A 13,806-nucleotide genomic window follows, 5' to 3' on the forward strand; every position below is an offset into this window, starting at 1 on the left:
ATAATAATCTAGTTTATTTTAGGAATAAATGCCAATGAACACTACAAGACCATAAACAGCTGCTAACCCCATTAACTATCAACAACTTCACAAATAACCTCTACGGTATCATAATCACTACCTTGACCAATAGCAGCCCAGACATCCTAAATAGCACTGCCCCAAACATGGGCAGTAATTTCAACAACAAATTAGTGAATAACCTTCTCTGTAATGTTAACAGATGTGCAAATAGCCTCTCCAGTTGATGTACCAGTGCTTTTGCCAAAAAGACCTCCGAGTATATTTAGTAGCAATTTCTCTAATATCTATTTTATTCTCCAACATGTGTCAGTATTTTTTGGAATAACTTCGAAAAATCTATCAAAACTTTACCAAAGAACATTTCCAATGTCTCCAATACCATTAGTATTTATTTAAACGTATCTAGTAATTTTAACCTATTTCTTTTTCAGTATTTCTTTCATTGACGTTACTAACATTGCCAATAGTTACATTTTCTTCTATAGCTTCTCTGATAGATTTTCAAATGACTTCTCCAATTTCTTTATCCATATGTTTTCATTACCTGTCAAATATTCTCCAATTTCCTCAGCAATAGTTATCTTTTGTAATAGTACTTTTAATAATGACTTCCGCATTTTCTTTAGCAATATTTATTTCTATCGACGTTGCTTTCACAGGTGCTGCCCATTTACCCTACGGTGCACAGGCAGGAATTCAAGGAGGACTCGGAGTCGATCCAGCAGCTGCTAAATACGGTACTCGCGCTAACTCCTATTAGGAATGAGCTGTGCGTCCACGTCACGCCCCGAGGTCACGCCCTGAGGTCACGACTCGCTACGTAGCACGTTCGGGTTAAGCCGTCTTTCTCCTTCACGCGGATTCCCCCTTAACCCTTACATTAGTTCCACGCGTGTCAGTATATATATGGTGCTTTGTATTTGGCTCTCGGCATGGTTCCTTTACTGTATTCCCCTTTTGCCACTTCACACCACTTCCATGTAAAAAAACACGCCGTGGCCACAGCTGGACAACTTTAATTAACTCGCCCTGCAATGCCTCAAGGTCCTTTGCCTAGAACGCCCCTCTCCCTAGTGCATGGCACTTCCAAGAGAGGTTACTTCGGGGGCTGTGTAAGAGTTGAGAGCGTGCTAGGGGTTCCCTAATACATGTTTCTGACAATAACCAGAAAGGTGCAATTTTTAAAGGATTTCTTGCATTTTTCGCTTGCCAAAATAATTCTGAATTTTTAAGTCCAGTGCCATTGTAGAGTGGGACTATCCATTTGTAAATCCCATTTGGCAAAAAAAGGAGATTATAAAACATCCATGTAGACAATGCTCTCCCTCCATATCTGTGCATTTGCCCCCATCTCCAGGTGAAATGCCAAGGGCATTGCCGCCCGTCTGAGCTCGCCTTCATGAAAGCTAAACAGAGGAACCTCTTGTGCTAGACAGTGGCATGCACAGTGGCTGGTGTGAACAGCCCTTAATCTGAATTGCACACAATGTTTTTGTTAGGATTACAAGCACATTAAAAGCACTCCCCCTACATGTGACAGGGACCTGTGGTGCCCTTTATCCAGAATTTCCATAAAGCTGGTAGATTTCCTAGGGTAGTTTTAGTGCTAGATTTCGGCGAAAGGGCTTCATATCTTTACACCAGAAAGCCCCCGCAACTCTACCTTAACTTCCTATAACATGGACTGCCACAGATTTAGCCCATGCATACTAAGAAATGATTTTATCCATGACAGAACTTGAAATGTTGCCTTGCACTGCATCCTAACATACTAGTCAATGTTAACATCTGTCACACCTGGAGGGAATTGTGGACACTAGCCTGCGTCGCATCTAGATAGGATTGTGAATGTTAGCACATGCCACACCTAGATGGAACTTGAATGTTAGCATGTGCCGCACTTAGAATTGAGAACATTAGCGTGCGTCGTAGCTAGATAGGATTGTGAATGTTAGCATATGCCACATCTAGATGGAACTTGGAAGTTAGCATGTGCCACACTTAGACAGAATTCCAAACTTTGGCCTGCGTCGCATCTAGATAGGATTATGAATGTTAGCAGATCCCACACCTAGATGGAACTTGAATGTTAGCATGTGCCGCACTTAGAATTGAGAACATTAGCGTGCGTCGTAGCTAGATAGGATTGTGAATGTTAGCATATTCCACATCTAGATGGAACTTGGAAGTTAGCATGTGCCACACTTAGACAGAATTCCAAACTTTGGCCTGCGTCGCATCTAGATAGGATTATGAATGTTAGCAGATCCCACACCTAGATGGAACTTGAATGTTAGCATGTGCCGCACTTAGAATTGAGAACATTAGCGTGCGTCGTAGCTAGATAGGATTGTGAATGTTAGCACATGCCACACCTAGATGGAACTTGAATGTTAGCATGTGCCGCACTTAGAATTGAGAACATTAGCGTGCGTCGTAGCTAGATAGGATTGTGAATGTTAGCATATTCCACATCTAGATGGAACTTGGAAGTTAGCATGTGCCACACTTAGACAGAATTCCAAACTTTGGCCTGCGTTGCATCTAGATAGGATTATGAATGTTAGCAGATCCCACACCTAGATGGAACTTGAATGTTAGCATGTGCCGCACTTAGAATTGAGAACATTAGCCTGCACCGTATCTAGATAGGATTGTGAATGTTAGCATATGCCACACCCAGATGGAACTTGGATGTTAGCATGTGCCACACTTAGAATTGAGAACATTATCCTGCCCCATATCTAGATAAAACTGTGAAGGTAAGTGAGTGCCACACTTCGACAGAATTATGTAGATCAGCAAGTACTACACTTAGAACTGTGAATGTTAGCATGTTAAATTTCATATAACCCACTAACCAATATAAGCTCAAACACTCTGCATACTTATCTCGCGAAAAAAACTCACACAACCATCTCTCGCACAATCAAGCTGCACACATTTCACCACACCACAACAACACATAAGCCGCACCAACAGCACACGCTGACTGCCACCGATCCAATACTTGCACCAAAGCTCAGCACCCTGTGTCTACCGAGTTGATGCTGTCAACAGTACACCACTCCTCACTATCCTACTCCTTCTTCACCTTACTAACCCATCCCACCTGCTCGTTTACAGATCCGCCAGAGAGCCTGGGGACCAATTCCATTGGTGACGGTGCGCTCTATAAGTACCTTTAACATAACATGTCTGTATTAGGGCCCACCACTTGAGTGTGAAGCTAAACAGTAGAGAAGTTGGACCTAATTGGGTCAGGTGGTTGTCTATCTTAAATAGGCGATGGCAAGTGGTAGCCTGCCCACGGCAGTGGTTGCGCAGGCCCTGGTGGAGCCTCTGTGCGCTCTACAATGTCACACAATTGTCTCAAATGGAAACCGTTTCCCTCGCTTTCACCCCCCACTTTTCTGTGTTTCTCTGATCACCCTTTCACTCTACGTCGCCTACTGTCTCCATTCTCCTTTTTCTTCCCAACCACTCGCCGCTGCTCTATCTTCCTTTCGCAATCCACCCCCTGCATATTCTCTGCTTATCTGTACCTCTTCGGCACCGCATTTTTGCCTCACACCTGACACCATCACTCAACCTTTTTTTCTGATTTCAGCAGGTGCAGGCCAGCTTCCCTATGGTGGACAGCCCGTGGTGCCCACAGGTCTGGATGGTAAGTTTTCGCCCTTGGGCCTTAATCACGAGCGCAGGGGGCGGCATCCGCCTCTGCCTCCCCCTACTTGCTTTTCTCCAAACCTCACCCCCTCTCCTTTGTCCTTCAGGCAGTGTCAATAACATGGGATACTTGAACGGAGATGGACTTGTGCCTGGTGAGATATAATGGGGGAGTAGAACAACCCCTGGGGGCCAGAGGGCAGGGTTGTCTCTGGGCATGCACGCATGGCATTACTAACCCTTCTTTCCCCTGGGTGCATGTTTGCATGTTCCACCCTTCACAGAAGTGGTTAGTGCACACGGCCGAGTACCATGGAAAGCTCAGTGATTCTGGTGATGCATAGGGGATACCTGGAAATAGGGGGTGGATTGGTGGGGGCTTAATGTAGAACTACAACTCTCCACAAAAAGAGAGCTCAGTGGAACCAAGTTCACAAACCTAGACTGGTTTTCAGGGCGTCATTGCCTGGCCTCTAGGTGCAGCTTTTTGAGATTGTAGTTGTTTATTTATAATGCGCTTAATACCCAGAGGTTTCTAAGCGCGGACCTGGGGATCAAACCTGTGTTGCTCTGTGTTGGCTTGCTTCCAAGGTGACCGCGTTGCCCCTGAGCTATCCTCCAGAGAAGCAGAAGAACCCAGACATTTGCTCTCGGTGGCAGACATTCTTTGCAGACCTTGGAATGTGACCAACCATTGCTTCGTGTTTTGCCTCCTGCAATGAGCTGTGGCAAGAAAAGACCATGGACTGGAATTATGTACCTATGGAATGGACTCTGGGCATAGCCGCAGGGAGAAGATGAATTAGACTGGCATTTTGTGCCTTGTGGAATGAACTATTAGTGCTGCTGGATCCAGGAGAAGAACCTGTAATGGATTTCCAGGCACACTGGAATGGACTCCTGCCTGGTGCATGGCTTGAATGAACCCTTTAAGGAAGAGAGGAAGAGAGGAGCCTGGTTTGCACTTCTTGTCTCCTGGAATATGCTCTACTTAGTGTATGATCTGAAGCAGGAGAAGAACCCAAATTGATTCCCATGGTGGCACTTGGATCAACTTTGATGGTGTGACGGCAAGGCCTGAAAGTGTCCTCTTTGAGAGGCAGCTAGAAACACTCCAGTGACTTGACCTTCAGTCTTTGCTTCCTGCCTTATTTCTATGAACCAGTAGTCAAATGTGAGGGCTATTCTGTCCACATGGAGCTTCAAATAGTCTCTCTCTGGTAACATCAACATCACCGAGCTCTCTGATGGCTTCCCCCTTTTTCTCACCACCATTCCCCCATGAGTCCCCTATGCAGGTCAGGGTGGAGAAGGGCATGTATGGTTGATGAATGCCCAGCTGGGAGGACACCTGTATTTATCGTTCACCTCCCAGAACACACACCTATCCCAATGCCCAGAATTCCAGGGTGGGGGGAGATGAACCCCAGGTTTAGGATCTTGTGATTTTCCTATCGGATGACCTCGAAGGGACCAAACAATGCGAGAGGGCTGCTGCGGTGCAATGGGAATGAAGGGGCGGCAAGACCAACAGGAAGAGCCAGTTTGGGTTAGCATTAACCACACCACTTTCCCTGCATTATATGGAGAACTGTGTATAGTTCTCCTGGCCTCATCTGATGGGAAATGCACCAAAATGTCGACCTCGTAACTGCAACTACCCAGTTACAGTGACTTTGGTGCATTTCCATTTACTGACTCCCATTACTGCACCCAAGCAGAGCAGGGATTACAGGGATGTCCCTCACTCTCCTTGGGGGCAGTAACGGGAGTCGGGGATTGCCGGGGTGTACCCCGTTTACCAATGTGGTAAGCGGGGGACAAGAAAGTAATACAAAAAAAGCACCCTGCAGCGTCAGCTCCGACCCTTGAAAGTGGGAGGAACCGATGCCATAGGCGTAGCGGGGAGTCAGCGGCCCACACAGAAGTGTGCCGCCGTAAAGGTAAATGAGGTGGGGGGGGGGGTCAGGTAGGGGAACGCGGGTTGGAGGATGTGGGTAAAGTGATCTATTTGATCACTGCGCCTTGCCGTAATTGGCGTCAACCTTTTCATCGGCGCAGTTACCGGCGGCCCAGTGATCACCTAGATTCATCTGATGTAGTGTGTCCAGCTCTGGATGCCCTCTCTGAGTAGTGTGTCTACTTCTCAAGGTCCTATCTGGAGCACTGCAGATCGTTTGGCAGGCCACAGCCTCCAGCCTGTACTGTGTACAGTTCTCTGAGCCTCAGATCTAAGAGGAATCCATACAGGTTAGAAACTGTTCAGAGATGGGAACCTAAAGTCTGAATCGAACCACAAGTTCTTTAAGCAGACTCTCAACCTGCCAGCTCACGAAAAAGACGGCGTGCGTAGATAATGGTAAACAGGACAAAATGGGGCAGACGTGAGAGGGCATGAGAAGACGGGAGGGGTTCAGAATAGAGCAGAATGAAAGGAGGCGAAGAAGGGAGGAATTGGGAGGTAGAGAGACATATATGATCAGCAGGGGAGCCTGAGATGGATACAGGGGAGCCACAGTTCTGGGAGAGTAGAGCTACAGCTAGATTCTTAGTCTATATTTCAAAAAAACGTATTTGCTATCCCAAATCCTGGAAAATGTGAGCAATTATACTGTGAGAGCAAAGCTCACCTAGAGCACACAGGCTTTATTTCTAAATTTACAAATGCCATATCATAACAGTGTGTTATCTAGCCCGGAGCTTGGAAAATGGGAGATATTGTACTGAGAGAGCAAGGCTAACCTAGAGCACACAGGCTTTATTTCTAGAGAGTCCGTTATCTAGCCCGGAGCCTGGAAAATGTAAGCAATAGTACGGAGAGAGCAAGGCTAACCTAGAGCACAAGGCTTTATTTCTAGAGAGTCCATTATCTAGCCCGGAGCCTGGAAAATGAGAGAAATAGTACTGAGAGAGCAAGGGTAACATAAGCACACAGGCTTTATCTCTAGACAGTGCGTTAAATAGCCCTGAGCCTGGAAAATGTGAGCAATAGTACTCAGAGGGCAAGGCTAACCTAGAGCAAACAGGCTTTATTTCTAGAGAGTCTGTTATCTAGCCCGGAGCATGGGAAATGTGAGCAATAGTACTGAGAGAGGAAGGCTAACCTAGAGCACAAGGCTTTATTTCTAGAGAGTCCGTTATCTAGCCCGGAGCCTGGAAAATGAGAGAAATAGTACTGAGAGAGCAAGGGTAACATAGAGCACACAGGCCTTATCTCTAGACAGTGTGTTAACTAGCCCTGAGCCTGGAAAATGTGAGCAATAGTACTGAGAGAGCAAGGCTAACCTAGAGCAAACAGGCTTTATTTCTAGAGAGTCCGTTATCAAGCATGGAGCCTGGAAAATGAGAGAAATAGTACTGAGAGAGCAAGGGTAACATAGAGCACACAGGCTTTATCTCTAGACAGTGCGTTAACTAGCCCTGAGCCCGGTAAATGTGAGCAATAGCACTGTGAGAGCAAGGCTAACCTAGAGCACACAGGCTTTATTTCTAGAGAGTCCGTTATCTAGCCCGGAGCCTGGAAAATGAGAGAAATAGTACTGAGAGAGCAAGGGTAACATAGAGCACACAGGCTTTATCTCTAGACAGTGCGTTAACTTGCCCTGAGCCTGGTAAATGTGGGCAATAGCACTGTGAGAGCAAGGCTAACCTAGAGCACACAGGCTTTATTTCTAAACAGTGTGTTATCTAGCCCGGAGCCTGGCAAATGAGAGAAATAGTACTGAGAGAGCAAGACTAAAATTAGGGTATGCAGGCTTCATTTCTAACAGCGGACTGACTAGCCCACAGCCTAGAAAAGGAGAGCAATAGTACTAGGTGCGTAAGACTATATGGCCGCAGTCCGGTAAAAATGCAGTGGTAATAGCATTACTGCTGCATTACTACTCTGCCCAATTACGAGCTTGGAGGAAAGTTGCATTAATTGCTTCGAAAATTCCACATTGAGTCCTATGGAGGGTTACACACCACCGCCACATATAATCCGGTGGTAATCCCACCGGACCAAGTGACAGTAATAGTAATTGTATTGGGTAATATTCCAGTGTATTTACCACCGGGATACCGCCCAACTCGTGATGAGACCCAGAGGCCATGCAGAATCTGCTTATAAAATAGCTTCCAGGGAACAGGCAGTGCATGTGGGCTTTGTAGTCCCTATCGGCCCTCTTATTCAAGGTATGTAAGTTGCTCTTCTGAACTCGTTGCATGCCATATGCACCCTCTCAGAAATATTTCTGGTGTCATCTTGATCCATTAAGATTTTATTCTAATTCTACTTACCTGCCACCCTTATTACTCTATAGCATGACCCTGATTAAATTAATCATCCACAATGCATTTCCCTCCCCCCACCCAAGAAATGGAAATTCCATCCTGATCTCAGATGTTTTAGCGGAAAATCCTCAAATCATACAGAAAATGAATTCTTATGGGCACTCAGGGGCAGAGAACACCTGAGCAAGGACAGGCGGTTCTTTGCCCGCTTTGCATAAAAGTGTGACTCCACTAAAGTCACACTCAAGGGAGCTAACACTGTGCACATTCTCGACTCCTCAGGAACGCTAGCCCCATGGCAGGAGGTGCAGGGCCGCCAGCCGCTTCCGGAGCCCGCGGCTCAGTCAAGGAAAACAAAATCTGACAAAGGTATCTGTGTGGGGCGAGAGTGGAGGGGATGCCTCAAAGGGGATGTTGTCTGTTCCAACTAGTTATGTGCACCATGGACCTAGAAACCCTGTGCTAGTTCGGAGCGGACTCTGCTAGCAAGTTCACCAGTTCCACGCTGGTTACTGTTGTCCAACACTGAGCTCATAGCACCTATGATGGTGTGCAACCGAAGGGATGTGGGGATAAGGAAGATATCAGCTACCCCGGGCAGGGTGATCACCCGTATGATGATGATAGGTTATTTATAACACGCTTAATACCCAGAGGTTTCTAAGCGCGGACCTGGGGATCGAACCCGTGTTGCTCCGTGTCGTCTTGCTTCCAAGGCGAGCACGTTGCCTCTGAGTTATCCTCCCGAGACCCATAACCTCATACTCCCTGCAATAGACAGGTGAAGTTATTTTGCAGTTTGGTGGAACAGATATGGGGTGTTTTCATAGGGTGGGCTGGTCTCTAAACATCAGTAATCTGTGGTTAATGTTCGAAAGGCCTCAGGACCTTTCCGCTGAAATGAGGCATCCAGGGAAACCCATTGCTTTCTGGCTTGCTGCTTCTCATCCCAAGTTGGCGGGCTGGGGCCTGCAATGCTTCAGCCTTCCTGTTTGTGGCTTCTGCTTACTGAGTATGGCAATTGCAAAAGATGAGCGAGTGGCTACTGGCTTACGCAAGCGCAAGAGTGTGAGACTGGGTGGAAGGCACCTTCTACGCCATGTGGCATGTCCTGATAGGGGTACCTCCAGACAGAGGCTGTCATATGCTGTGAGTGCCTCCTTTTGGAGGAGACTGGATATCCCTACTACGCCTTACAATGGGAGAGCCTGGGAGTCCCAACCCCCAGAGCCTCTGGCTAGGAGTGATTGGAACATCATCACAGATTCCCCTATGCGGAGACACCGGGATATCCCCAGAGACCCTCCTACTGTGAGAGGTTGGGAAACCACAGAGTCTCTGCACAAAACCCCCTCTCCCTGTCCTAAGTGCGCACAATATAAGAATAAGTTGATCGAAAACACTACGATGTGCTGAAAAGCATATTTATTCATATGATAATTATCTTTTAAATTTTTATTTATTGTTTATTTCGTTACATCTTTATAACCTTAAGCACAGTTAAATGCATACACATAATACTACAAAATACGTTAATTAACATGCATAGCTCAGATAACACAGTAAAATAATAAAACCCATTAGTGACAGAGCGCCAAGGGACCACTCCGGTGGTGATAGTGCGCGGTACAAATATCCTTTAACATTAACATTAACATCACAGTGAAAGTAATTTGCCGATATCATGATGTAATTCTTGTATCCTTCAATTACTCTTCCCTCGTCACAAATCTTACAGTTGCATTTTCTCTATGTTCACTATATTATAAAATGTATTTTTTGAATAATGTTGTTTCTCTTTGTTTTGTGAAAAGTCAAATGTTGACTGATCCACAATAATAAAAATAAAAAAGTGAACTGTTTTTATACAAATGAGAACAAAGTCCGATGTTTCCAATATTGGTTGCTATGCTATGGATCGATGGGCCCTGATATCATCCTCATCGCCTCCTACCAGAGAGCATATGCTGCACGAGTAATGACCGTGCAAAACATCTCATTGTTACCCTGTTCGCCTCCCTCTTAGCCAACATCAACCCATTAGTGCACGTGCCAAGGCTTCGCCTGAATTTATGTAGGCTAATTGGTGAACACTTATCTTTTGAATTATTGTATGAATAAATATGCTTTTAGATCATCTTATAATTATACTGGGTGCACTTAGGGCAGGGAGAGGGTGTTTTGTGCATAGTTCAGGAGGCTGTTCCAGGCGTGACAGTTCTCCGCCGGCCAGTTGCAGCCATTACTTTATAGTTGGCTGTTCCCCCCTAGGCACCACAATTTCCTAACAACCAAGTAGGTAGTGCGCTGTGGCCTCCTATATGGACCCTCACTTTTTGCACCCCCTTAGAGTCTCCTCTGGGGGAGACAGGGACATCTCCACTATCCTCTTCCTGAGACAGAATGGGTGTATCAGTGGTACCTCTTACTGGTGGAGACTGGTACATCCCTGCCAAAACATCACTGGGCGATCCCGCTGGGAATCTTACTGGGAGCCCCCACTGTATGAACAGGGCTGGCACAGGCCTTCTACCCAGCTCTCCAGCTAAGGAAGGTGGAACTCCCTCTTCTGAGCCCCCTGACCGCCTTTCATTTGTTTTCTAGGTGGTTATGGGCAACTGGGAGCGGGACAGAACCCCAATCCATATGGTAAGTCATCATTTATTTTAATGTCCGTGGCTCCCCTTTCCATCTTTTCCTCAAGTCCTGCTTCGCTCCCTAGGTGCACATTGTTGGCTGGGCCAGTTTCATCTTTCCCTACTGGCCAATGTGCATGAATGAGTCAACTTCATGGACCTTACGGGCATGACTTAAGTAAGATGGTTCCATTGCAAGTGGCCCCCTGGAGGTTCTAGAATATTCTAGGCAAGAAAAAAGGACCAGTCATTACAGTAGGGTAGAGAGAACTCAATAGTCACTTGTCACCTCACAACTTCTGTCGTACTCTTTCAGGTGGCAAAGAATCCAAATACGGGCTGAACGGCTTCTTGGGGAACGGAGGTTACAGAGGTGAGTGCCATGGTCTGCAGCTGGCGGTGGGCCGGGTACCAGGACACAGGGCAATGTCACCTGTGTGGCTGGGTGGGCTTGGTAGAATGGCTGAGATGTATAGTGCTTGTAGAGGGGAACGGTACAGGGACACCAATCCATTCCTCTCTAGGGACAAGTAGGCCTAGGCGAGTGATCTCTTAATGTAGGGCAGCAGTAACTCAGTCTCTAAACTTATTTTCTTTGCTATTCGCACAGGCGGATGTGGCAATGGGAAATGCTGAAGGGAGACTCCTCAGAGTGCCGGATGACCAGTCACTGATACCAGCAGGAAGCCGGCTCCTACCCCGGATCTCTTGAGATTGAACTCCTCGTCGCTTTGTCTTGCTCAATGTTTTTCGTGTGTTTTTTTAACCAGTGTCAATGTTTTTTTACTGTATTTGGCGTGGGGTGAGGGGGTGGGGGGAGGGTCTGGGGGAGGGAGGGGCAGAACATAGAGGCATGGGGTTATGGAGGATCAGAAGGGTTGTTTCTCTTATGTTGGTAATTTGAAGTTCACAAGGAAAAGATTCTTCAGGGCTGATGAAGGCCAGAAGATGTGAAGGAGCTGAGGCTGCACTGAATAAGAAAGGCCCTAAGATGGCCAAGGACCTCTGGGGGATGCATCGGGGTCTTGAAGATCCAACAGAGGTGGGGTAGGAATTGAGGTGGAGGAGACCCATTGGTGGGGGAGCATTACAGTTTGGAAGTACCTCATGAAGGTCGGGTAGTTTCTAAGGGCAGAAAGGACCGGAGGCGTATAAAGGTACCTCAGAATGGGGAGTGCCTCCGGTGGGGAATGGCCTTGTACCTCAGCATGGGGAGTGCCTCGGATGGGGAGTGACCTTATACCTCAGGATGGGGAGTAACTCGGGCGGGGAATGGTCAGGTACCTTAGGATGGGGAGTGCCTCAGCTGGGGAAGGTCTTGCACCTCAGGATAAGTAACTCTGTGAGGCTTGTGTTAGACATTTATGGTAACTGGTTGTCACTTGGGTTATCGGAGGAGATCCCTAACTGCGTTTGTAAATAAAGTCTGTAAGCCCTGAGGGACGTCATGTTTATCATCTGTCCTCTCTGTTCATCTCAACCACACCAATAAAAGCCTAAAACTAGAACTTCTGTGTCTGCCTGTGCTATGCACAAACTCTCTGTACGGTAGGCAACCTGTCTGTGTGTTGTATTTATGGATAATCTTTCGCTGTGATATGCACAATGTTGTGTGTGCAATATTTGTGTGTGATATGTACAATCAAGATCTTTGTGCGGTATGCACGTTGACTGAGTGTGGCATGCAAAATGCCTGTGTGTGTGTGTTTGAGAGCACAGTGGATACTTTTTTCTATGTGTGTGTGTGTGGATATGTGATGTGGGTGGATGTAGGGAGCAGACCTTGTGTATGAGTACCTAGGGGACCTCCTTTACGTGTTAAATGAGCAATAAAGATACATGATCTCACCCACATTCCTGCCTCTCTTTCTACATGCCTGCCTCTCTTTCTACATGCCTGCCTCTCTTTCTCAACTGTACCTTCTAAATTCTCTGCCCACTCCTGCTCCCATTCTCTTTCCTCTCTCTGCCAGTGTCCTTCTCAGCTCTACCTCTTGCATTCTCTCATCCCTCTGCCTCCGAGGTTCCCTCAATCACCTTCAAGTCCCTTCCTGGCCCCTCTTCGTGCCGCGTGCCTTGTATATGTCTCTCTCCCATCCTCCAATTCTCTCACTTGCCAGTTGTTGCTGGCGTGGCTCCTGTCCCGGGGAGGAGGAACTCGGAGGGTGAGGTCACTACAGGCTAAGCACGCGCTATCTCTGGCACAGACCAACCCAGCTGCTCAGAAATAGAGGTGGCAAGACACCCTCTAAAGCACTCCTGGGTGAGGGAGGAACGAAACCCAAAGACGTTCACCGCCAGAGGCGCTTGGGAATATCATCACCGAGAGCCAGGCAGTTACAAGCCCAAGAAGCCAAGCTCGAAAACCAAGGGCTCCAAATGATCGTCCACACAGAGTCCTTGTCCCGACTAGAAAAGCTTCCTGCTGATAGGGGAAGAAATCATGATAGGCATAGCAAAGTGATGATCCAAAACCAAAGGCATCAGAAATAGGTAATTTACGAGCAAATATTTCCACAAATGTTAACTGCCTCATGGTAAAACAAGCAAGAACAGAGACAATGATAGCTGAATGGGGAAGAGGAGACCAACTCCTTTGTGGCCAAAATGGAGCTACCATTGCGTGGGCATTGAATAGGTATTTACAGTAACACCATGCTCCAGTACCATCTGCTGTCCCCTGGAGCAGTACTCGCTCTGACTTTGTTAATCTGTGTGTGTGTGTGTGTGTGTGCTTCAGAAGTGTGCCGCTGGGTGCCTACAGACCTTCCCCATTTCATGCCTGTAGGAGTTTCACGTGGATGTCTGTGGAGTCAGTAGTCCTTGTGGGGGGTATCGCGTGGCTGTGAGCCCTCGTCAGTAGTCCTTGTGGGGGGTATCGCGTGGCTGTGAGCCCTCGCTGTCTCCTGCCTGCAGGAGCTTAAGTGTCACAAGCAATGAGGTAAACCCACAAGTCTAACTAGGGCATACGAATCGAGGAATATCAGAAAAACGCGAGTCCAAGCCACATATTTCACAGAGATAAGTGTGGGGCTTACATTGCCTATGGCAATGCAAGTCATAGACTGTTAGCTGGTGATGGAACCCTGGGTGCCATCAGGGTTCCACAGAGGACAGTTGGGATATTCAGGATGGGAGATATTACTGGAAGGACGCCTTCACCTATGCTCTCTCCATCCCTCTAACCTGTTACTCTGAAACT

General features: G+C 47.1%; 1 protein-coding gene across 12 annotated transcripts in view; it reads left to right on the forward strand.

Annotated features, from left to right (window-relative positions):
• Window positions 1-12,112, forward strand: part of GREP1 (glycine rich extracellular protein 1) — a 72,509-nt gene extending 60,397 nt beyond the window's left edge. For 7 of the 12 annotated variants that reach the window (XM_069651679.1, XM_069651684.1, XM_069651687.1 and 4 more), the window contains 7 exons: window positions 684-761; window positions 3,635-3,691; window positions 3,801-3,848; window positions 8,251-8,337; window positions 10,573-10,617; window positions 10,921-10,977; window positions 11,215-12,112. In XM_069651679.1, coding sequence (XP_069507780.1) covers window positions 684-761; window positions 3,635-3,691; window positions 3,801-3,848; window positions 8,251-8,337; window positions 10,573-10,617; window positions 10,921-10,977; window positions 11,215-11,240 — 398 coding nt within the window. In that variant the 3' untranslated portion in view covers window positions 11,241-12,112. The remainder of the gene's footprint in view (window positions 1-683; window positions 762-3,634; window positions 3,692-3,800; window positions 3,849-8,250; window positions 8,338-10,572; window positions 10,618-10,920; window positions 10,978-11,214) is intronic. The other 5 variants (XM_069651681.1, XM_069651685.1, XM_069651686.1 and 2 more) reach the window with 5 other exon arrangements.
• The last annotated feature ends 1,694 nt before the right edge of the window (window positions 12,113-13,806 follow it).

Source organism: Ambystoma mexicanum, chromosome 3p, assembly GCF_040938575.1.
Source record: "Ambystoma mexicanum isolate Mex_15411 chromosome 3p, UKY_AmexF1_1, whole genome shotgun sequence".
Classification (NCBI taxonomy): domain Eukaryota; kingdom Metazoa; phylum Chordata; class Amphibia; order Caudata; family Ambystomatidae; genus Ambystoma; species Ambystoma mexicanum.